This window comes from Misgurnus anguillicaudatus, chromosome 18 (genome assembly GCF_027580225.2).
Source record: "Misgurnus anguillicaudatus chromosome 18, ASM2758022v2, whole genome shotgun sequence".
Taxonomy (NCBI): domain Eukaryota; kingdom Metazoa; phylum Chordata; class Actinopteri; order Cypriniformes; family Cobitidae; genus Misgurnus; species Misgurnus anguillicaudatus.
In genome coordinates this window covers 27887124-27913575 of record NC_073354.2, presented here as the reverse complement: position 1 = coordinate 27913575, position 26452 = coordinate 27887124, and the positions used below count along the sequence as shown (strand labels likewise).

Sequence of the window (26452 nt, the reverse complement as noted above, 5' to 3'; positions counted from 1 at the left end):
AGATCAACCCGGAGACCATCAATCTTTCAACACCCCCCATCTACCAAACCCTCTATAGTTTTGATAGGAGTGGGTGACATATAGCCTACATAACTTCACTTTGACAGCAATAAATTGCGGCTACAGAACTTCTGTGCTTGTGAAAGGATCCGTGACTCAGATATTTGTCTCTTTGTCACAGTGACTCTTTCAAAGTGAGAATTTTCTCTCTCTTTCTCTCTCTCTCTCTCTCTATATATATAAAGCCACAGATTTAGTAAAAACACGTTCCTGACCAAAAATATCCGTGCAGCTTGATTCGGTGTCTGTCAAAACATAACTTGGCGAGGTATCAAGCGAACACATGTAAATATTCTGCAACGCTGACGCCTAGAATAACAACTTATAGCTTTGGGGAAACAGTTGCTGTTGCGAAAAAGCTGGAAAAGTTGCCTCAGTTTGAATTAATTAGCCAGATTAAAGCTGCCAGAGCCTCCAACAGAGAAAACACAACACATTGACAGATGCTGTATGGATTATTCATGCAATCCTGCGGATGATGAAAAATGTTTTGGAATTTGGTGCGAGCATCACACCTGGTCCCTACTACAGATCAAAGCTCAGTCTCAAGATGGAAAACTTTACGAACAAACAATTTTAGCCTTGAAAAATCCTATTAACGTCCAGTATACTAGACATCAAGTTTTCATATATCTGCCATTTCTCATTTTCTAACAGTAAGATTTTGTGAAGACAAATGTACAAAGGCTTCAGGTACAAATATGGGATTATAAAAAAATGCCTTCTCTTCTAAATGAATCCCATATTTTTCGGTCTATAAGCCGCGTTTTTTTCATTACTTGGCTGGTGCTGCGTCTTATAGTCAGGTGCGACTTGTGAGTCAGTATGAATTAATTTTGACAATTATGAGGCAAGAGACATCATTACCGTCTACAGCCGCGAGAGTCCACCATATGCTGCTTCTGTAATTATGTAATTCAATGGATTCTGTAATGTGGAATGACGAGTATGCGAACTTCGCGCTAGTTGGCTTGTACGGTAAATTTAGACTATTCAACCTTCCGGGTAAGTTTTGTATGCTATGGTTTATCGTTTAAATAATTGATAATGTTACGTTAACGTACGGACATATATTCAGCCTTCTGTTCTGTTTGCTATTGTTTAGTTAAATAACTTGCCTTTCCAGATTAAATGTCTGTTCTTCGGCTTGGATTTTGTGAAATAATTTTCTAAATAAATGCGACGTATAGTCCACTGTGACATATATATGTTATTTCGTCTTAATGACGCATTTTTGAATGATGTGGCTTATACGGCGGAAAGTACGGTAGCAGAGATTTTTCTTAAACATAAAATTTGAACTTTAAATTAGGGGTGGGTTAATACCACTTTCTCCATACCAATCCGATTTCGATACTTGAATTCTGAGTATCAGCCGATACCAATCCTAGTTTTTCTGTGTTTCACCGCTACTCCAGTGCATTAACCACACCATTCAGTTTTTGTGACCCTAAATATCTTCATATTTGTTTTTTTGCATAAAGCTCTCGAATATATTAGAAAGACTTTGAATACAGTGTATACAGTAAAAATGTTTATGGTGCTTTTATAATAGTCTGACTTTTCTGTAGCATGACCGGGTTTGGGTTTTATCGGATTTGGATCGGCCCCATTAGTCTGATACCCGATCCAGCAAAAAAGGTCCTGATCGGCCCGGTATCCGATCCCAAGTATTGGATCGGCCCACCCCTACTTTAAATTGTTGCCAACACAAACACACGCATTTGAAAGTGCACAGAAGGGCGATGAATCAGATGACCATGACCTTATTTACATGACTTACCGCGTGAAGTGGATTGCCCTGATCGATCGGCACCTTGAAGTCGGCCTGAAGCTCATCAAAGGCTGTTATCTGAAAACCAAAGAAAAAAGGAGAACACGATCTCTATCATTAGGCTGGACACATCCATTTGCAGTGTGTGCAGTCTTAAAAAATATCAGTGTCTGCCGATTGCAGTTTCATTTTTCCCTTATGTTATTCCAGCATTTCACTGGCAAAGAGTGAAAGCAGTGTTGGATGATTTAGCTAAAAATCTAATTTTGTAGTCTTTTTATGACATGCGATGACAGTCAAGTCAGTTTAAGGCATTTGAAACAATACAACATTGCATAAAAGTGCTACAAAGCACATTTTCCTTGAATAGTGGTTAATTTAGTTTCAATTAGGGGCAGGATTCAAATGAAATTTATATGAGGTTTAGTTCAGGAACACTAATAAAACATTTGCACTAATGCTGTCGTATGGAAACTTAATGGACAAATAAAAAAGCATCATAAACATTAACAATGATGGTCTATTTTATATAAGCAGCACAATCATCCCATATATCATATATTGTGAAAATTTACTACATCGCCTATAACTAAACACTACAGTACTCCTTTGTATGCAGTAGTGCTTTGTGCCGAAAGTTATACAGTACAGAACCCCAAGTGATACAAAATTTCTTTGGCAACTGCATTACAGAAAAAAGCTTCTTGTAGTGCCTTATTTCTTTTGCACCTGCACAGGGCAAGTAAAGTCTAAATTAAAGTTAGATCACATTACACAAGCTTATTTCCCCTGCTACAGACCACACTGCTCTCACTTTCTTCACCGTTTCTCTCTTTCTTTCATAGTATATCAATGTTCATTCAGTTCTGTAGGCGACACAGGCAGCAGAAGTACTGTGGCAAGTGAAGTTGGGCGTTAAGACCTAAATCACATTTCCAGTCGATCCGAAAGGTGTTCAGTTGGGTTCAGGTCTGGGTTTTGTTCAGGCCTGTAAACTTTATCCACCGCAGACTAATTAAATATTTTTTGAAAGGAACCCACTTTGTGTATTTTATATATAGCAAGGAGAGTCTACAAGGTTATTTCTTAATAAATACTCTCTGTAAGCAGTTAAGTCTTAACCATTATATAAGTTGAGGTGTGACAGCTATGTTGATCGAAAAAAAGCAGTACATACCAAGTCAATTCTGGCCGTCTTGCAGTAATTGCATTTAAATTTGCTTCATGAATAGGAAATCGTTCAGCCATAGACACTACCCAAATGACAAATAACCCAACATTTTTCTAAACGTCGATGAAGCATGAAAACATCTTGAGACAGGTTCATTAAAATAAACCGCACGTAAATTTGAATCATTGGAGAAATGACTTCACATGCTATATGTTGTGTGTTTTCTACACTTCATGCGTACAAAGCAGACCAATCTTTCACACAAGACAGCAAAGTAGCATGTGCACGATGCAGCCATGTGGAAACATTGGTGTTATATATTCCCTCAGTGGCAAAGCCATTTGGGGTTTACTTTTAAAAAGTGCACTATCCAAAATGTTAAGCTATATAAAAATGCTGTTCTGCCCTATGTCGAATGCACACAACAGTTAAACTGGTGCTCAGTAAACTGCTTCAATGCTCAAGGTAGAGCTTTAAGAATATTAGCAATGACTTCATATTTCTCCATGTGTGTGAAGGTAACAATTGCTGAAATGACGTGTGTTGAAGAGGAAGTATTATATAAAATAAAAAAAATCTTTCACATGTGTTTTTGAATGTAAGAAGAAGAAAGCCAGCATTATGAAAACAATGGATATAGTTATTTTTTCCAGGGTAACAGCAGAGTTTTGCATGTGTGTTTAAAATGCTGGATTTCATTAAAAAGTCCCAACCAGGTCATAAGTTGCATGCGGTAAGTAAGACTTCTGTCTTTTGGAAATAGGTGCATATTATATAAATGACACGAACATGTAGTGAATCAAGTTAAACAGTGTTGTATAGTGTTGCATGACTCGTACTCGCTCCTCCCGCGGTAGTAACTCCTCCTTCTTCATTGTTTCGTACGTTATTGGAAAGATTTGGTAAAGCTAATCTTTCTTTTATAAATCTGATTAAACTGAAGACTCTTCGAAGATATCAATGATGTAATACTACTTTATAGGTACTTCAGATTAACATAAAAAATGCAGACACAGCGTGTGTTATGGGAGCTTTAAATAATTGGCTACACTTAGGTTACGTTTACATGGAAACGATCTGAAGAGAAAATGCAAAAATGACGTTGCATTACTTTTTATTCCACATTTATTCAAGCATTTTGGGGGTAAATCTTTGTGCATATGGTGACGCAAACATGTGTGAAATTCGATGTAGTATGCACTCCAGGCGGCCAGGTGGCAATGTGAAGCACTGACACACAACAACTGGTTGGTCTGGTTTGCCTCATCAACAATTTGCAATTTAGATGGGAACGCAACGGTAGAGCGTTTATAAGATTTCCAATCTGGAGGGTGGTTTCAATTTTTGAACAAAAGGCACATCCGATAAAATATTTTTACGTTTTCACCCTTGAGCATTCTAATGTAAACAGGGCCTTAGATTAAGCTTTTAAAGTACAATTTATAGTCGTGCGTAAGGTCTATGCCGTAGCCTCTGTGTAGCCTGATGTGCACCTCGACAAATTTTTAACAGCTCGTCAGTTCTACGCGGACTGGAAGCGCTGTGATTGGTCCACTAGAACCCCCCCGTCAAGTAAAAAACTGCATCATAGGTATTTCCAGTAAGAACAAAAATGGACCAAGTTGAGGAGTAATTTAACTCAAACTGCAGCATTAGTCCTGTTTATTTACTTCCATCACTGCTGGTCATCTCAAAACATACACAACAAGTTGCTGTTTTTCCTTCGTTTGTGGGTTAAACTTGCTGACGGTCGCACTGCTACTGTGGTAACGCGTGGATACTGCCTACCAGCGGTCTGCATGTGTGTTTGCACGTTGACGCGGACGACGATGCAAAAGAATAAATGAAAACCGACAAGTAACCTGCGTCGGGGCTACGACGTAGGACCTACGCACAACTATAACGAGCCCTTGGTGTGTCCACATACAAGGACATCACATTTTTTGTTGTTTGCACCATAATACTTAATTCTGTGTGGAACCGGTACACAAACGTGGACAACTACACTGCTTCATGTTTAAAGAAAAATATTTGGTTATTTTATTTATTGGTTCTTCCTAACCCCAAAATAGCTCAAAGAAATCTGGAAATAGAAAAATCAAAGCTCGGGTCTTAGGAGGTTAATGTTGCATGTTTAAACCTGTAGAGACTTACTATTCAAATTTATTATACTGCAGCAACTTTCATAACCCTTGTTTCATGGCAGCTTTACAAAGAATACTGCCTTACAAACCCCAGTGAGTGAGATAAAGTACACTGTTGTGAGAAAAACAAACTAGACAAGCAATTCTGGGACAAATATGAAATGAAACGGAAAAATATGTCTTTGTCTTGTTCCCTGAAATTTTCTTGGGACCCATTTACAACCTTTTGGAGGCCCCATGGGGTTCCCTGGATCCCATGCAGTATACCCCTGTATACTGAAAATAATGGTCTATTGCCTGTGCACATAGTATTTTATACCCAAAAATATAATATTGAAAAGATTTATGCTAGCTTAGCATTTACCCTTATTATACACTGTCACACACATCATACCTGTACATACAGTATATCCTAGCTGTCATATTAGTATACTTTAAAGGTACATATTGGTTCCAAATGTATATATATCTGTATCTAAATAGTACATATTAGAACCTTAACTGCCCCAGTGATGCTGGGGATCATTTTTTTCTGACAGTGTATATCATCAGTTACAGTAAACTGTGCTATACGGCACTAAATATGTTAAAGAATGTCCTTGATGTACTTTCATTACTCACAGCATGTTAAAATTCACATAGTAAGTTTTACCGCATCAGCGTTAAGTTCGCCTTGGCATAATCAAGATACCCTTTAATATTAAACGGGGCTCTTTGGAGTGCTTTGGAGAGATTACTGAATTGAATGTCAATCAAAACAACCTCTGTACATATTTAAGATATAGTCTATATGTAACAGATGAATGCATCACTGAATTCATACTGGAGATAATCTTGAGTACTGTTTAAAACTCTGGAGCCTGGCATTAATCTTGTGGGCAGTGTGTCGGTTTCTCTGAAAGGGGGCTTGAACATCTGCTGTGGGAGTTTATGACTTTCAATGTTACTTAAAGGAACCGTATGTAAGAAATGTATATCAGTTAATCATAAAATGGCCCTAATATGTCACTAGACATTAAGAAATAATTTTCATTTCAAATACTTATATCACTGACAACAGTGGTCAGGCCAGGAAATTGTCATTTAAAAAGTGGAGTTGCAGCCCTCAACTGATGTTTATGTTGTCATGTTGTGTATTGGCCACCAGTTGTGTGATTGCAGTACCAGTTTTGGCCACAAGTTTTGTGATTGCAATACCAGTTTTGGCCACAATCCTACATACTGTTCCTTTAATGGGAATCATTTCCGAATAATACACATGGGTAAATAATACTGTATGTAAATGATGCATCTTTTAAAGGATATAAGGGATTTTAAAAACAGACACTTGAAAAAGAACAAAAGATACATTCTACTGATCCCTATCTTACATTTTGTTCACTGTACAGTAAGTAATGCTTTACCTACATGTCGGTAATATGTCATTTTAGAGTACTATTTGAGAATTAGTAGACGGGTTGGGCTAGGGTTAGTAAAATAAGTTGGCATGTACTTGCAGAGTTACTTATAGTCAGTTGGGGTAAAATCACAATAAAGTGTTAGCAGATATAGTATTAAAGGCGGGACACACATGACGCGTTTCTGGCAGTGATAGGTGCCTTTTTAAATTGTTTTCTATAGGCAGTAGGGCTGTGATGATTAATTAGGTAAATGTGCGTTTTCTCAATGAATGAATTTTAATGAATTACGATAAAATGCCACCACATCCAAAAGCCAGAGGGCGCTCTCGTGCAGAAACGCCATTTGTGCCACAGAAAAAGTACCATTACAAACGCTATTCCAGGAAATGTCTATATAAATATTCCTATCGCTGATTTCGGGTTGTTTCAGGTATTTTCATGATAATAAAGAATACTTTGAATGATTATGTTTGACAAGTGTTGCTTTTTTAAATGCACGTTATAAAGATTTTAGATTAAAAAGGACTTCCTTCTGATCACAGAGCCGTAGTACACGCATAAGCTGTGCACGAAACACAGAATCGGAGCCTTGCGATACAGAATCAATTATGTTTAGACAGGTATTTTTAATGGGGAACGCGATGCATCATCACAGCCCTAAACCATTTTGTGAGCTGCAAAGCTTTTTCCATTGGCCAATTGAACGAGGAGAGAAGCCTTCCGTTTTAGTGGCAGAAGTTTATACTGCCCTATAAAAGGCTAAGTGCAGTAACTACGCAAACACTGAAACTGAGAAAAATGCCCTTAAAGTTTTTTACACCAGCCAGTCAAACATGTTACTTTCAATTTTGGCACACACATTTATCTGAAATGGGACAAAATTGAACTAGGAGACTTTGTCACAAGATACAACAGATCTCACAAAGCCCATTTCAACCCTTAACTCAATTTTGACCAAATGCGTAGTTACTGCACTTTGGCTTTGTAGGGCAGTATAGTTGCTTGGAATAACTGGAGACTGCACCCACTCACAGTCTCCTGCGTGCACCTCTCACCCTCGATCAAGGTCAGCCATGCGTCCTCTTTTTAAAGTTTCTGCTATTATGACAGTTACAGGGTTCCCACAGTAGTTAACTAGTTAACTTCAAATTCAAGGACCTTTCAAGGATTTTCCAGGTCCGATACCCTCAAATTCAAGGACTAAACGTGGGGACACATTTCAAGTGAGAGCAAGAGTACATTGTGTTACCTTCAAAGATATATTGTTACAGTTCCCTTTTGAGGGAACTCGCGCTGCGTCACTGCGGTGATACTTTGGGGAAGCCTCCAAGGGTAAGTGCGTCTGAATGTGTATATCAAATTCAACCAATGGTGAGGCTTAACGACAAAGACAGGGTGACGCGGGAGCCAGGAAGTATATCGCTATCTGAAATATTGCCAAAGACGCCGCTACAAGGATGCAGGAAGTATGGCAAGTGAGACGCAGCGCCTCGTTCCCTTCTCAGGGAACAACAGTTACATACGTAACCAGAGACGTTTTCACACAACTATGCAAAAAAGCATTTTAATATGAATCAACATTCGCATACAGAAGATATAAGCATTTAAAGCGAACAGTTTAGCACGTGTGCTTAAAAAGTGTAGAATTTTTATGATATTATCTTACACTACACAGGGAATAATATGGATTTTTTTGCACTTTGCACTTTCAATGACCTGTTTCTATGCATGTATATTTTCAAAAACTTCCCAGGGCCTTGATCTCCCCCCCCCCCCCGATTCACAAACTTTCAAGGATTTTAAGGACCCGTGGGAACCCTGCAGTTAACAGCAAACCAAAAACCCCATTCAAACAGCAAATTTCTGTTAAATTGGCAGAGAGGCTTCTGTGTGAACACAAACACGTAAAGAGGAACTAGTAACATTGTCGTAACATTCTCGGAAAGCATTCTGTATCAACAAGACGCAGAAAGAATGCTGTAAGGGAATTGATCTTTCCAGTATGTGTGAGAATGCAGGCACAGATTCCGGAAAATCATTGGCAGGGTGAATAAACCAAAAATCAAATGATCCCGAACAAATTCCGAACGCATTTTCCGTGTATTTTCCGTAATCTGTGTGAAACGTTTCAAGAGCCCTCATGCTTTAATAATTGACTGACAGGACAGCTGACTCGGTGGTTGCCTAGTAACATAAAAAATGCAGCGCACTGCTCTTTTCTGAAGTCAGTTAAATAAAGGCAGTGTTGGTCCACCTTACTGGTTAAAAACGCGTTCTGTGTGATCGGCCCCTTAGGCAGTCTACTAATAATCTAATGACCTATACTGCAGGTGCAACATCTCTTATAGTCAGCAAAATGTCTAAGGAGACCATTGAAATAAAGTGCTACCAAAATCATTACTTTTGCCAATACTCTGTGGATAATGGAAGTTACACAGTATAAAAGTAAAGTGATTTTAAACCTATTTAAACCAATAAAATAATCAAACTCTGTATCTGTAAACGAGTGCCCATGGGCAAAGTTTCCCAAATTCATTTACAGGAACCTGTCAGGCAACTGCCATTGAGATAAATGGGAATGATATTGGAGCTCTCTCAAGTTATTATTGACCTTCTTGAAAAAAAAAACGGCTGCTCGCGCCGGGCTCTCTAAGACAAGTGTCATTTCTCATCTATTTCAGTGAAGTGGTCAGAAAGGGACAATGTAAGTGCAAGCTGAAAATAAAAAACGTTTAAGATATTGTAAAACGCACCATATCAACTAAAGATGATAGATCACTAACTTACCAAAACTGAATAATCACAAATGTAGGTGCTTTTATGAGAAAGTTGTTCCTTTTGATACCTCTGAATGACATCATCTACAGCAAAAGACTTACGTTATGGCTTTAAGGGGCATTAGGAAAGTTTTCTCCTTATGCATATTTTATGCCAAATATATACACAAATCACAATTAAATCATGAGCTACCTGCTGAATCTAAAATCAAAACCTAAAATGTAAAGCATTCAATTTAGTGATGTGAAAGGGGATCAACATGTCAAGATTTTCCCATAGCGAGCGTATCAAATTAAGTCTATTAAATATTCAAAAGCGAAATCCGCTGAGGAGAACATTCCTGCCAATCCCACACAATAACAAACAAACAAATATAACTTTTTATAGAATACCTGCAGGATACATTAAGCTCTCACACGAGTAAAACATGTTACTAAAACCAATGGGTCAAATGTAATGTGCTAATAATTACCCCTTATTTAACTCTTGGGGCAACATTGTTGCTATGCAAAAAGCAAGCTCAGGGCAAAAGACGGTGCTGACCCAAATCTGTAGCAGACTTGTGGTGCTGTGAATGTGAGCTAGTGCTTTAATGCAGTTATCCTCAAGGGAAAAAACAATGTAACACCTTCACATACTGTACTGTATAAAAAGGACACAGCATCAAAACAGATCAGGCTCTTACTACTGCATACAATACTGACTGTGTGGCCGGACGCAGCACAATTCTTTAGGTTTTAACACAGACATGGGTGTTCTGAATTGTAATTTACATGAATGGGAATGCACAAGGTGTTTTACCATATGGAAGCATTGGGAATACCCACACGAAGACTTTTCTGGATAGATACAAGCTTAGCCTAAGGATACTGTATGCGCCAATGCTGTCACCCAAGTCTTTCTTACTGAATCTTGCATTTCTTTTACACCTAAATGATTGGTAATGACTTCGGTGGTTTAAAATAAGCCAGATACATTTATAATGTCAAAGAACCTTTGATGACGTAATTGATGGATTGACAGTCATGCCTGATGCAGCAAAAAAAAAAAAAAAAAAAAAAAAAAAAAACTATAAATGATGTTTAGGATGCATGCAATACATTTTCACAAGAACATCAAAGATTCAAACACTTACATGCCAGATCGCGAAGAAGATCAGAGAAACGCAGAGGACAAGGGAAAGCATGTAGCAAAAGGCAGCGAAAGTGAACATAATTGAGAAAACCAGACTGTGTGTATCTCCAGACGAGAACGCGGTGGATGCAATAAACGGAGCCAGTTAGGGGGCATGCGACGCGGAGTGCATCATCGTCTTCATCAAAATATTTGCAACAATGTGTTGCAAACCTGCGCTCCAGTTTACTGCGATCGGTTTCCCATGTTCTCAGATAAGTCCAGTGGTGTGTCGGAGTCGCAGTGTTGCAAAGTCTCTGTGAAACAAAGGCATATTAATGATGCATTAACATTATCCCGTCAATGATGGTCCAGTAAAGATCAGGATTGGGTGACTGATGCTGAGTGATGAGGTGTTTAGCCTACAGATGCAGCTCTGAACTCTGGGTTACTCGGTAGCCTACTGGCAACCAGTTCACCTCCCCATATCGAGGCGCAGGGAAATATGCGTGCTAACAGGTGGATTTAAAGAGCTCTCTCTCTCTCTCTCTCTCTCTCTCTCTCTCTCTCTCTCTCAGATGTAGCGATTTATAACAACTTTTGGTCAGTCAGTGGATCTCTATGGTAATGTTTTGTAGGCTACTTGCGCACATTATCTCGCAGATAAAAACCAAACATTAAATCCTACTTGAATACGGCAAATTTTTTTATAATGGAAGCGATTACAATTTTTATTTTTTGGACCAGAGTTCGCGTTAGAAATAAACATAATTTAATAGGCCTTTTAAAAGATGTTCTCATCTCTCATCAAAATATTATGAAAGCAGGCGTGACAAGGCTTATATTTAAGTAAAATACCTTGCAGAATAATCTATTAGGATAATCTATTTTCTTGCGCCATCTTGCGTTTCCACGAAGTAAATTCGGTCAAATTGAGTTTTATTTTGTTTTGAAAGGCGTAGGCCCATTTATAACAACAGATTAAGCATTATCACATAAGTAAATAATTAATTGTTTACTTTAGTGAATAAAATACTAAATGCTAAATCATGAGCATTTGTACACACTTGTACAGTTGGTATTCAGTTGTATAACTTACAGTGTGTCGTTTCCCCGGCGACGGATTGTTACACAATTGTTGAAGACCATCAGGATATCGCCGACTGCTTCTTTCTGAATAGACCCAAGGTAAGGTAAATTCGTATACTTATATTAAAAACCGTAGTTAAAAAATTTGATAGCCTAAAAATAGTAGGGTTTATAAAGAACTTCAAATGACTTGAATTCCTGTCAGCCACATGAAAAAAATAACTGTCAAACAATAACTTTCTCTCAAAGCTCATGCAAACAATGCTAGAAATACATACAGTAGCCTGTACATGTACACTGTTTGACGTTTTTGACGTTGTCTAAATCATGGTTATTTTGTGGTTACCATGGTTTTACTATAGTAACCACGTTTTTTGGGTTTAACTGTAGTAAAACCATGGTTAATTTTCGTAATTGTTGCGCCTACATAGTTCATATTTGTACCTCATAGATATTGGTGCCAAAGAGTGCATTTTAGTAGCTCGAACGTACATATCCCTTCTGAAAAATCCAGCAAAGACCAGCATAAGCTGGTAGCTGGTTTAATTAAGGTGGCATAAGTTGGTCCTCCCAGCCTGTCAAAGCTGGTCAAGCTGGTGGGTCAGGCGGTCTTCCAGCTTAGTCCAGCTAGACCAGCTTAAAAAGTGACCAAAACACAGCTAGACCAGCTTGCTACACCAGCAATACCAGCTAAAATCCAACTGGGAGACCAGCTAAAACCAACTTATGCTGGATGGTAGCCTACAAAATCTCTACTAATGGTACATAGGCCTATTAGGATGTTTTTAAAAGGTACTACCCCGGTGACAGGATGGGACCATTTTTTACCATTTTTTCTGATAGTATACTGAAGATAAATTAGCAAGAAGCAACCATGTTAGCAAACTGTCCATTTTCAGTAACATCAAATTTTTGACTTTTGAAATGAAAATATGTGATTTTTCACAACAATATTATTGTTATAGATGTTATGTATTTTTTTTATCAAAAAGTTTTATATAAAACATGTTAAATATCCCTTAAACCAGGGGTACCCAAACTCGGTCCTGTAGGGTCTGTATCCTTCAGAGTTTAGCTTCAATCCTACGCAAACACACCTAAAGCAGCTATTTAAGGTTTTACTAAGCAATAGCTAAACTTTGCAGGATACCGGCCCTCCAGGACTGAGTTTGGGTACCCTTGCCTGCCTTAAAGGGGACATATTATGAAAATCTGACTTTTTTCATGTTTAAGTGCTACAATTGGGTCCCCAGTGCTTCTATCAACCTAGAAAATATGAAAAAGAACAACCCAGTAATTAGTTTTGGTAAACCATTCTCTGCAAGCATGTGAAAAAATAGGTCATTGAAATATGGCTCCCCTTGTGACGTCAGAAGGGGTTAATACCGCCCCTTAATCTGCACTATCCAACCACGGCACTGCCATTTAGTGCAGAGATCAGCTCATTTGCATTTTAACGGACACACCCCAAAACTGCACACCTACAAAGTGGCAATTTTAACATGCTATAATAAATTATCTATATGGTATTTTGAGCTAGAACTTCACATACATACTCTGGGGGCACCAAAGATAAAAAAGTCCTGTGAAATGTCCCCTTTAAACCAACAATAACCAGTATGTAAATAATTAAATCATAAAGTACCTTAAAGTAACTTTTAAAGCTTAGTTTGAGATACTGAATACCAGTAAAGGCCATTTACGGTTTCTTGCCTGTTGACACTTACAGTGAATTATCAATGTCTTACACAAACATGAAGAATCAGACTGACTTCAATCACTCATTCTGGAGTTTTGGGAAAGAGCAAGAGTTCAAACCTCACATTAAACACGTTGATCCCGTTCTGACCGAGTAAGTACTTCACAGAACAATGTATGTACTGCAATGTAATAAAAATGGATAAAAGTACAGTTGAGGATATATGACGGTTGTCTTTGCCCAATTTCTAATTTTTAAATGTAATTCATTAATTCAAAAAGATCTTAAAACATTGTCATATCTATATGTACCTTTTAACCCAATATATTTAAAAAAAATTCAAAAGTATGACCATGTTTTGTACAATTATGATTAGCTTCCATTTAGTTTACCATGGTAAAGTCCCTTGTGTCTGTGTGTGTGTTTTAGATGTGACCTTGACTGGAAATCCCATCTGCGCTGGATACCTGAACCTCGATATGGTGATGCCCCATTTCCACACATCAAAGACATAAAGTTTCCCAGTGAAAGGAAACTGATGAGGTCATTCCCACGTGAGTAATATAGCACATAAGTTAAACAAATTTGTAGTGTAAACGCTTTTACCATAACTTCATTACGGAAATCACTATGGATATAGTATTAAGTTAAATGCTGTTAGCTCTTTGGAACTTGTCTTTAGATTTTGAGCTAATTGACTCTATCCTTTATATTTATTGGCATGTCCATTTAGAAGCTAATATGATGTCTGGATCTGAGTGGAGCTTTTATCCAAACTTTGGACAGACCACGGTCTATCACACTGGAAAGAGATGCTTTATAGACAGTATGAATCATACAAAAAGAGAAAATTCCCTGGAATCATCTATAGGGAGAAAAAAGCAGGGTAAGAGCTATATCATCAATACTAATATTGTTATTTTGTGCTAGCTGTGGGCTAATGCACCATTTTATTGATAGGTAAAATAGTATTTAGTACTGTGTACATCAGTTGGCCCAATGTTAATTTACATGTATACTTGCATGAGTTGTGAGACATTGATGCTTTTTTATTTTTTTTCAGTCATAGATAAATCCCACACAGCAACAAGAGCCAGACCATTTCTAGTTCCTGAATATAGCCCTGGATTTCACAAATATGGATCAACACTACGCACACCTACTTTTGGGTAAGCCAATGGCTCATCACAGTGTATGACTCACACTGTTAGATGCAGTAATACAGACATAAAACAGATGGCGCTGTTGTCATTTGAATGCAGATACGTGAAAAAACATAGATTTAAACATCTGACAGAAGTTCACAGAACTGAAGAAGATACCTAAGACATAAGTTTAAGTTCATTGACTTCAAGCAATAAGTTATAAGAATCTATCATATATTGTCAATACTGTCATGACAATTGAACTGTAGTTAGGCACGATGCAAGGACAGGTTGCTGTTATATATGCCCACTTTTTAGGGGATCAACCAACTAATAGCTACTTATACAGCTCTTCATATAAGGCAGGGGTAGGCAAATATATTTTTGTTGAAAAAGACACATTACACTTTTTTAAGACTAATTTAAAAAATGCGGACATAAATAACCAAGCAAGCAAAATCTGAGACAGTAAAATGATGGCTAACTATAGACCCGGATATGAGTAACCCACTTCTACCCTAAATTACCTTGAATTTGGTTACATGCCGTTTTTGCCAAGTAATATCCCATCATGAAAGCAAAGTCAACAGGTGTTCAATGTGTTTGTTTCATTTATTTTTCATGTTTTAAACATGTATGCATGCGTCTACTCTTGGGCTATGGTTAGACATCTATTAGTCTTTCACTGACAGCCCAAATTTTGCCTTGTTTTAGCCAAAATTGCTGCTAGTAAGGAGCAATAAGACAAAACATCAAAATTTGAGCACAGACAGACCCAGAACATTTGTATAGCGCCCTCAAGTGGTCACAAAGAAAGTTCACAGATTATTTGACACTGACCGCAATTCTGTTTGTGAGATAAATAAGTAAGGGCCCTATTTTAACGATCTAAGCACATTGTCTAAAGCTCACAGCGCAACGTCTAAATGGGCGTGTCCGAATCCACTTTTGCAAATTTAACGACGGGAAGAATGGTTTGTGCGCCGAGCGCATGGTCGAAAAGGGATGGTCCTATTGTAATGGGAGTATTTTGGGCGTAACGTGCAGTAAACCAATGAGAGTCTCAGCTCTCATCCCCTTTAAAAGCCAGTTGCGCTGGCGCTAATTCTAATCCCTATTTAGATGACGGACTTTGTAAACCAAAAACTAAGCGGAGGAGGAAGATTTTAAGATTAATGTTAAATAATTGTGTTGTTTTTCACTTGTATTGAACTAGGGCTGAAACGATTCATCGAGTTACTCGATTTACTCGATTCAAAAAATTCCTCGAGGCAAAAATTCTGCCTCGATGCCTTGCTAAATTCCTATGACGCGCACTACACGCGGCGAGATCTGATTCACACGGACCGTTGTTCAATGTTCAGGAAGCACATCATAGCGCGTGGAACATTTTGAATTTAGTTGGCGCGATGGTGGAGCGAATATGTCCATAAACGGCAGAGAGAGAATGTCTAATGTTTGGGATCATTACATTCAGCATCTGAACCGAAAATATCCACTGCTGTTTCACCAAGCGTCGATGAAACAAGGTAACGTAGCTTCCGCTGATTTTAATCCCATACTGTATTTGTAGCGATGTCGTTATGCGGTTTGACTAGATATGATGTTTAGCTTTGATGTTTTTAAGTAGTAAACGTATTCACGTTTAATTGCAGGAGAGTATAACCCCTTCACACACACCCATGCACTTACAGGTGTGTGTACCAAAAAACGGCACCACAGTGCAATCATATATGGGCAACTTGTAATCTGACATATTTTGTTCAATAAAAATAATCTCTGTCTTATTGGAGTTTAGCATAAGGAAGATATTATCTCTCACGCGAGAGACCGATCGCGCGATGCATCAAATATGCTTAAACTTTTATGTAGCCATGCAACAATAATTTCAGCATGCATTCACTGTATACAGCGGGATGTGATGTTGTGATTTTTCGAACGGATTCTTAAACTAAAATGCACCGCAATGCAAGTGATGCAAACCAAATGCAGCGTTCTATTGAAAATTAATGTATGTATTTCTGCCGTACCAAAATGCAATGAAGCAACTGAACGTCTGACTGGGGTGTAACTCTTCCTCACGCACAGCATGCGTGCACTGGTGCACACATAAACACAGGTGCACGTGCGCGCGCACACACACACACAGGTTGTTACCATAGCAAATAGGCTCACCCCAGAAATGATATATTATATGTTAGTAGCCTAATGGTAAATGCTGCAAGTGTAGAAATGTACATAAACCAGATATTTACTTTGATGTCAGGGCTAGATTACAGCATGAAACCTGTTGTGCATATTAATAAATGAAAGTGTTTAATTGTTGGCACTGGCACTTATAAACACTAAATGGGTAAAAATTTAAATAAATTGGCTTTTTTGGAGCCAAATACATCTGTTTTTTTTTTTTTAATAAAAGCCAAATGCTTGAACATTTTACAGCCACGTCATTTTCGTTATGCATTATTTGTTTTGGTTGTTTAAAAACACACACAAATTTTTTATCCGATTACTCGATTAATCGATCGATTCAGTGCTAGATTAATCGATTACAAAAAGAATCGATAGCTGCAGCCCTATATTGAACTTATTTAATTGTACTTTAAATGTATGGCTATCGAATATCATCAAAAAATAATTTACAAGTATGTAAGATAAGGTTTGTACTCTAAAAATACTTTATTTGTAACAAACAGGAGATCAAGAATTTACAAACAGCTCTCTGCACATTTCAGCACTTGGACAGCGGTTTTTTAAGCAAGGAGTTTTTTTAAGCATTACTTAAAAATGTTTCTCGTCTCACCATATCCGCAGGTACAGAGTCATCATATACAATAAATCCGTGAGGTAGCATTAAAAAAAATACATTTAAAAACAGATGCATTTGTTTAAAGCAAAGCATTTATTTACTTACCAGGCTACAGGGGAAGTAGCTCTTTGCGCCTTCTAACATCTCATAATTTATGTCCAAGAGACTCAATAATAATCTTTGACATTTCAATCCTTTAATTTTTTTATATTTGAAAAGCGTTTTTGTGCTGCTGAGCATTCATATGTGATAAGCAAACCTGCGCTCTTTAAATAACAAAAAACATATTGCGTTGCATCGCTGCATTGCGCCGGGTGTAAGATAGAGCCCTAAATCTTTATTATGTACTGAGTAGTATTGTTTTTTCCAGGTTTTTTGATGCATATAAATCACTTATTCACCCACATCCCCCATCAAAAGATTTCAGGTAGGTACGACAAATACTCTCACAGGATATTATTTTCTGTTATTCTTTACTAAATGTGGCAATGAAATCTGATCATCGTTCGTATCTTTGTAAAACTGTACCCTGGAGTATGTTTTAAAACAGTATGCATACGTAACACTTTAAAGCTGCATACTTAAACATATACTATGCATTTTATTCTAATATTTACAATTTAACCATCACTGAAGGGTAAACATGTTTCAACATCAACAAAAAACTCATACAAAGGAAACAGAGGAAGTTTTCCTAACAGGTATTTCATAAGATATGCATACATCATATGCTTGCAGAGCATCATACAGCGAGAAAATTGAAGCTCAAGAAAAAGAAAATGACATTCTTGAGGTCAAGAGGCTAAGCAGCTGGAAACCTGGAAGGTTTTGATACCATTACTGTATTTATTACTTTTTGTCACACACATTGCTGTTTTATTTAAAGGGACACTTCACTTGTTTTGAAAATATGCCTATTTTCCAGCTCCCTAGAGAAAATAGTCCCCTGCTATTGAAAGTTAAGGGGACTATTTTCAGGCAGTGCGTAATATCATTGCACCTCCTGCAGCTGTGTTACAGCAGTAAAGTCCTTTATTATTACACCAGAATGAGAGTATAGTTCTTAGAAAATCACAACTTTTAATTTTCCGTCGGTCTTAGTACATAATGTAACTACAGAAGAGTCAAATTAGGAAAAATGTCAAAACTCTTTGGTTATTTTTTAGCATGATGCTAATGGTCTAATCAGATTCAATGGATTGTGCTAAGCTACGCTAAAAGTGGTACCGCCAGACCCGGAGATCAGCTGAATGGATTCCAAAACGGTAAAAATCAAATGTTTAACTCTAGGGTAAAATGAGCTGGAAAATGAGCACATTTTCAGAAAGGTGAAGTGTCCCTTTAAGAAACTTTGTGGATCCAGTAAGTAGAGTAGTAAGTAGGATCCATTATAGCAATACTGTTCCTTAGAATAATGTATTTTTTACAGCAAAGTTATGGCTTTGAAATGTTTTAAAGTAGGGCAACATTTTCTCATATGCTGTATGCCTTTTTTAAGTCCCTGACCTTTCTTTGCCTTGTTATTTGGTGGGGTACATTCATTAGATGTTTTCTATACTGTACGGACTCACCGTTCTCTTCCTCCCAGAGACAAAGGTAAAAAAGGTCTTTGAATCAGCCAAAATACCAATTACAGGTGTAAAAAAATGGGGAGCAGTTAGGTAAAGTCTAGTCATGTTTTTTTGTAATGTATAGACCCCTTCAAGGTTTGTAAACATTGAATGACTATCGGGTGCGCGCGCAGCATGGGGTCAAACTATTCATACCATCCAGGCTTTATAATTTAACCTAACAGGGCTGAAAAATGATGACTTACCTCAAATGAAGTGAGCACAACAAACACAAGCCTCTTTGATATTTGCATTGTTCCAGTATGCACGTTAATTGCTTGCAGCTGCAGATGTTGTATTTTTGTTTTTGAGATTCTGCATGAATCGCGAAAACTTAACGGAAGACCTGGTGCGATTTTCACAGCCCACGACGTAAGTAGGCATTTTTGACGATACCGAATAATACACAACTCAATCTGCTGTAATGGCTTTTCTGACCCCGACATGCGCAGTGGGAATCGCCTGTGACGTGAACCATGAAGGGGTCTATAAGGTAAAGCAGTTTCTTTTATTAGTCTTATCCGAATCTAATTTAATGTGTTTTTGAAATATATATAAGCATACATCAATATATGCTTGCATTTATAGTCTTAAACTAACCGTAAGTGTGTAGTCTAATAAAAGAAAGAACTTTAATGACAATTAAAGTCAACTTGCTTTAATGCAATGTAAAGAAATGCGTATCTTGCAGCAATTTTTTGCTTCTGTAACATTTTGTTTAGAGGACCATCTGGTGCGTTAACAAAGGTTAGGTTTTGCTGCATATTCATTGTTCATACAGTTCATCCAAAAGGCAGATGAATAATGTCCAAAACCTTATCGACATGTATACTTGTATATCTTTCTGTGAGCATGATTGGCATTCCTTAACTTGTACTGTAATGTTTTACTCTGATAAGATTACAAATTACCAGCCTACAGTGTCAAACAGACTTGTAGACCTTTTCATGGTAAAGTAAAGGTCATGACCTCATTTTAAAATAAGATCCAGATAGCTGCATACAGTACAGCACATGCCAAATCATAGTATTAGCTTAACTGCAGGATTAGCTGAATATTGATTTTTAGTTACAAAATAGAATGTGCACATAATGTAATAATAGATGATTAATCTTAAGTGTCCTACTTTACCTGTATTTACCATATTAATCATTAAACATTATATAGAACGATGAAAGTGATTAATGTTAGTACGGAGCTCCTAAAAGGACATGGAAATGGGAGGAAATAATTAATTTTAAAGGGGACATATCATGAAAATCTGACCTTTTCCGTATTTAAGTGCCATAATTGGGTTCTCAGTGCTTCTATCAACATAGAAAATGTGTAAAAGAACAACATAGTAACTTAGTTTTGGAAAACCACTCTTTGCAAGCATGTGAAAAAATAGGTCATTGGAAATTGGCTCCCCTTGTGATGTCAGAAGGGGATAATACCACTCCCTTAATCTACACTATCCAACCACAGCACTGCCATTTAGTGCAGAGACCAGCTCATTTGCATTTTAAAGGACACACCCCAAACGCATATTTTTGCTCACACCTACATAGTGGCAATTTTAACATGCTATAATAAATTATGTACATAAAAATTGAAAGTGAACACATGTATTAAATATGTTAATAAATCAAATATGGTAAATATGTATTATACTTTTGATTTATCCATATGAAACAAAAAGTAGATGTCTCAAGTTTGGCATCTTGAAACTTGCGCATTACAAATATATAACCATATCTGAATCAAACATGGCTGGCTAATTTCTAGTACTGTTGTCTTTGTGAAACACTTTAGACTTGCTGAGTCCTCATGAATGTAACCACCTCTTGTTATGATAGTTTTTTTTGTCTGTGATAAAGTAAAGTATTGTACACTTTTAGAAATAAAGGTACAAAAGCTGTCACTGGGGTGGTAACTTTTCAAAAGTACACCTATAAGGGTGCATATTAGTACATCAAGGCTACACATTGCTACCTCAAAGGTACATATCTGTGCCTAATTGTTATATATTAGAACCTTTACAAAAGGTACCATCCCAGTGACAGCTTTTTTACCTTTATATTTAACAGTGTATAGAGTGCAAGAGCATAGACACAGGTTTTACACATTCAGTCTTTAATAGTTGAATGATTTTGTAAGTTAAATCTGGCAATCTTATTTGGGAAAGTGTACCCAATTGTACCAATTTTGTGAATGCTTGGCACCACCTGTACTTTTTAATTCATTTTGTGCATTAATTTCATTGACATTTGGGTCTTAGGACATGGCTTTCCTCAGAGTAACACGTTTGATATTACAACATGTAAAGCCTCTGAGACAAGCTCCTTGTCTAAACACTAGAGATAATCTTTTGAATGCATTTATGTCAAACAGGATGACAAATCCCTGGCACAAAAGCGCAGCTATCTTGTGTCGCATAGCATTTAATTTGACAGCATCTTTTGACATAAATGCATTCAAATAAGACGTGACCAGCAGGTAGCTGTGTTTCTTTATTTAAATGCGATGAGAGCTATCTCATTTCTATTTCGGGGTAGTTAGCATAATTACAGGCTGTATACAGTATTCAGCATTTGATGGATCTTCATATACTAAACTAGGGATGATGTTATCTTTATAAAAGCAGATACAGTAATGTAAAGTCCCTTCTGATTAGCTATTGGCAAAGCAAATATATTACTATACTGTTTTTCTCTGGGTTTTGTACACTCTCAGAATAAAGGTACAAGAAAATTCACTGGGACGGAAGTACACTTTTGTACCTAAAAGGCATATTAGTACATAAAAGGTACACATTGGTACCTTCGAGGTACATACTGGTACCTTAAATGTACGTATCTGTACCAAAATGGTACATATTAGGACCTTTTGAAAAGGTACCGTCCCAGTGACAACTTTGTACCTTTTTCTGGGAGTGTTTATACAGCTTATCATAGAGGCGATATCACTATATTAATCAAACATTAAGCTTTTGAGCCCTTTAGAGGCTTGGAGGAACACATCTACCTGTCATGTTCATCTTCTGACTCATAGATTATATCTGTGTGCAGATAGTGTAACTGTGAATTGGTACATGGAAGATAACATTTCTATGAAAACAGAATTTAAGCACCACTAGAGGACACTGTTTATTTTCCATTTGCAATGGACCTTAACCTTATTTCAATAGACAAAGTTAAATATATTTTTAGTTATAGTTTACAATACAGCGTTCATATTTACTATTAGCTGATGGGGATAGTTCAACCCAAAATGAAAATTATGTAATTACTCACCTGTATGAGTTTCTTTGTTTTGCTGGACACAAAAGAAGAATATATTTTAAAGGAAAACACCACCATTTTTCAATATTTTACTATGTTCTTACCTCAACATAGACAAATGAATACATACCTATCTTTTATCAGTGCGTGCACTTCAATATTTGTACAGCGCGTACTAAGTGCTCTTCCTCCATACAATATAGTTCTCTAATCTTTTATCCTCTTAAAAAAATTGCCACTTTTATTTTGTGCCACCATACTTGCCTGTGTAACTACTCATATAACAGTCTTTAAATAGGTGGCTTCTAAATTCATCCCTGTTTGGATCCTAAGGAATGAATTAGGCTAGGCTAAATGCTAACACATTCACGACACACTGTATGAAGATTAAAGCAACACTATGTAGTTTTTTTACCTTTAAATAATGTCTCTAAAATTATTTCAGTGATAGAACAACTTTTAACTGGACAAATTGTACTGTTGCTGCAACCTGAGCAGCCTCCTAGCTGCTACAGCACACTCTGAAAGTGGTGGTGGAGGGTAGGAAACACAGCCCCGCCCCTCCCCCTGCCTGCAGAAGAGTGTCTGATACCAGGCACTGTTGCGCTTTTCAACCACATGGGGGAGCTGTAAGTCATTTTTACATGGAAACTACATAGTGTTGCTTTAAGTGTACGCAAAGAAAAAAGATAGGTATGTAATAATTGTAAAATTAATTAAAAATAGTAAAATATTGAAAATGGTGGTGTTTTCCTTTAAAACAAAAACAACCATGGATGCTACATGCAGACCATAGCATCTTTCTTTAATTCCTGTGCTTATAATTCAACATATTGAACATTAGATATTTCTTCTCCTCATACAGTATGGTCTCTGTTACAGGTTATTGTACACACACATGCCCAAACTATCATAATATCATCACCTACAGATATTTTTTAAGCTAATGAACATCTTGTTGATATGATTTCATTATTTATTATTCATTATTTTGTATATTGCTTATGCTGATCGATGCTGCAGATGATTGCTGTTTTTTACTTGCTGACTATTCATAAACCACGATTATTTTGGTCACTATTATCGTAATATGAAATTTTCAGACCATTATATCTTTATGCTATGCAAGTTTATCAAATGCACAACATTTATTTCTTTTATATGGTACTTTGACTCTCAAAAAGCTTTTTGGCTACATATATTAAAGCAGCTTCATTTAACATGGACTGGCTGTCACTCTGAGATCACATAATCTGCAAAATCCTGTGCGCTTTATCTTCGTAACCCCGTTTTATCGCTCACTTTCACCTGCAGATTAAATGAATCTGATTACTTGCTGACTATTGATAAACATCATAATTTTGGTCATACACGTGATATGAAATGTTCATACCGTTATAGCTATGCAAGTTTAACAAATGCACAACATTTATTTTTTAAATCCGGTACTTTGACTCTCAAAAAGTTTTTTTTTGCTACACCACGATTATGACATTTGGCTGACAGTTAATTGCCTAATAAATTGTGGCGATTATGACGATTAATTGTCTGTTTTATTGCTTTGACATTTAATTCTCATTTTTTTTGTTTGTTAATGAAATCATTTTTATACAATGTTGTGATTATTTACTGTAACTTAAATCTTTTGCAAGGTTTACCTGGCAGTTATGAATACACATAACACATATTTAAAAGTTATTATTTAATGAATATATCTTTCAAAAACTGAAAATTCTTCATAAGAAATAAACACACAAAATAGCTGAAAATAAAAATGCAATCAAAATAAACTGACCATACCAGAACAGGCCTTATATAGTAGCCAATCCTACTAAGGTCATATTAGTGCTGGACCACATGGCTGCAGTGGCTGTTATTGCAGCATTTCTTTAAATGCACTTTTTCCACTGTATTGAATGGCTTTGCAATGCATCACGTTACTATGGCTGTTTCTCAATTCCAAGAATGCAGAGAATGGACTTGCATCCTCGTGGAGATCGAACTTGCCAGGCGACCTCGGAGAACGAACTCAGAAGGTCGCGAGAACACAGAACGCACTTATGAGAATTGAGATGTGTGCGATCTTCCTGTTGGTCACCTGTCCTCCGCCATTGTTTTGCCGCAATGACTTATGGGGCGTGAAGCGATTTCAGCGCGCAAGTCTGCACTCTATGCATCCTCGATATCAAGAACACATCCGGGTATTTTCATGCGTCCTCTGTACTTGTGTTCTTGAGAATTGGAATGAACTTCGACTGTTAATGATGACGTAGAGCAAGGACACGAGAACGCAAGATCGCTGAGAACGCATATTGAGAAACAGCCACTGTCAGTTAAGGAGCACCATGTGATACGGTCTTGTTTATACAGGCGCTGCAGCTCCCCCTTGTGTTTTTTAGAGAGATATGCAATCATTGCGGTGATCTGAAATCATTGCGATGAGGTCAAATAATTGCGATGAGACGATTATTTAATCTTTGTAACAGCCCTATAGCTACACCCAAACATTATCAGTAATACTTATTCATGCACTGATACGGCAATAGTCCTACAGAAAATAGCAATACTTAAAAATTATGTTTAAAATAATTTACACTCGCATGAGCTGAGAACTCCAATCTGTAATATATTAAAGCAGTTTCATTTAACATGGACTGGCTGTCACGCTGAGATCACACAATCAGCAAAATCCTGTTTGCTTTATCTTCGTAACCCCGTCTTATCGCTCACTTTCACCCGCAGATTAAATAAATCATGGCTGACTGCAAAGTGCATTCCTACAATGGCATTGATAACTGAAAACATTTGCATGATGATTTAAATGCATATTAGCCCGCGAATGTGCTACTGTAAGCAAGTGGGTTATAATGCAAGACATTACTTATTTTTCAGCACACCGAGCTATCAAACATTTATGGTATACTTTTAAATTCTTAACTATACAACACAGAGCTTTTAGAAGATACCTTTTAGAAAACGAGATTAGTTTTTTATTCCAGTTTAAATCATAAATGGACTACAGGTCAAACCTAGCCGGAGGTGTAGTGTGTGTGGCTGGCCACCTTTCCAATTTGTCTTTTGTATGAGCCAATCTGTGTAGGACACAGTCTGCTAGATCAGCACTTTATCTTCAGCCCACAATACTCTGAGCTCAGCCTCCTCTTTCCTGTTGCTTTACTGCTCGTGTCGTACTGCTTCGCTGCATTTTCCTGGATTCATTTAGATGGCATGTACTTTTGTAATTTAACTTTAGTTTTTAGTGAAGTCAGCGGTCACATATATCAGCTCGATTATAGACCGGCTATGGACCATTTGTTAGTTAACGTACTGTCTTTATAGAGCATGCTGTGAGTTCACCTAAATGGAAATGCACTGATAATCAATACTATACTAGAGGAATACAATCTAGTGATTGCTTGCGAAGGAACGACTTTAGGTTGAGTATATTATACATGACCAAAGTATTTCGACACACTACCTACTAACAAATTTGGCTTTTCCAGTAATTTGTGAAGACTAGTCATATAGCCCATATGCCCATATACACTACACAGTCTCATTTAGGTTCGTGATATAGTCGCGTAAATTTTTTATTCTTTTATTTCGTGATATTATCAGGAATTTCCGTGTTTTTTGTGATCGTATAACGAATTTCTGTTTTCGTGTGATTATCACGTATTGGTTACTCAACTGCTTTTTCCTATTTTCAAACCATTGTCGCTTCGGTTTAGGGTTAGATTTGGTGTTTGCATTTGAATGTCACTTTGTGTATTGGTTTATACTATTTTTTCTGATTAATTTTTTTATATGTCACCTGGTGTTGGGGTTAGAGTTGGGTTTGGGTAAGGATGTAATTTTATGTAAATCTAACCCTAAACCGAATTGACAATGGTAAGAAAATAGGACAAAACAGTTAAGTAACCAATACGTGATAATCACCCGAAAACAGAAATTCGTTAGGCCTACACGAACACGAAAAAATGTGGAAATTCGTGATAATATCACGAAAAAAGAATAAAAAATTTACGACTATATAACGAACTTTTGTGAGACTGGGTTGCCAAACACCATACTATGACAATATAGACCAGGGTTGTCAAACTCAATTTCAGAACAAGCATTTTGTTTTGTCTGTCATTAGTTTATTTTTTTAAATTGATTTTGTTTATCCTACAGTATAATGGGCCCTATTTTAACAATACAGGTGAAGCAGCTCTTTACGCCTTCTAACGTCTCATAATTGGTCCTCATTTATGTCCAAGAGACTCAATAATCTTTTACATTTTAATTCTTTGTTGTGCTTCTGCATCCATGTATGTTATAGGCAAAGCCGTGTTGTCTTCCCGTTTATAGGTGCATATTACTAACGCGCTCTTTAAATAACAAAAACAATATTG

The 26452-nt window shown here is 37.0% G+C and overlaps 2 protein-coding genes across 4 annotated transcripts in view; one reads left to right on the top strand and one right to left on the bottom strand.

The window, feature by feature from the left end:
• Window positions 1-10978, bottom strand: part of cnih3 (cornichon family AMPA receptor auxiliary protein 3) — a 49494-nt gene extending 38516 nt beyond the window's left edge. Inside the window, exons 1-2 of one of the 3 annotated variants that reach the window (XM_073856245.1) lie at window positions 10463-10978; window positions 1844-1912 (exon numbers count right to left, since the gene is read on the bottom strand). In XM_073856245.1, the coding sequence (XP_073712346.1) occupies window positions 1844-1912; window positions 10463-10540 (147 nt within the window). In that variant the 5' untranslated portion in view covers window positions 10541-10978. The remainder of the gene's footprint in view (window positions 1-1843; window positions 1913-10462) is intronic. The other 2 variants (XM_073856244.1, XM_073856246.1) reach the window with 2 other exon arrangements.
• A 302-nt stretch (window positions 10979-11280) lies between these two features.
• The window catches only part of LOC129428954 (spermatogenesis-associated serine-rich protein 1), a 95949-nt gene continuing 80777 nt past the window's right edge, over window positions 11281-26452 (top strand). The window contains exons 1-7 of the mRNA XM_073856243.1: window positions 11281-11628; window positions 13259-13381; window positions 13658-13782; window positions 13962-14114; window positions 14292-14397; window positions 17553-17609; window positions 17921-18007. Of these exons, the coding sequence (XP_073712344.1) occupies window positions 13269-13381; window positions 13658-13782; window positions 13962-14114; window positions 14292-14397; window positions 17553-17609; window positions 17921-18007 (641 nt within the window). The 5' untranslated portion in view covers window positions 11281-11628; window positions 13259-13268. The remainder of the gene's footprint in view (window positions 11629-13258; window positions 13382-13657; window positions 13783-13961; window positions 14115-14291; window positions 14398-17552; window positions 17610-17920; window positions 18008-26452) is intronic.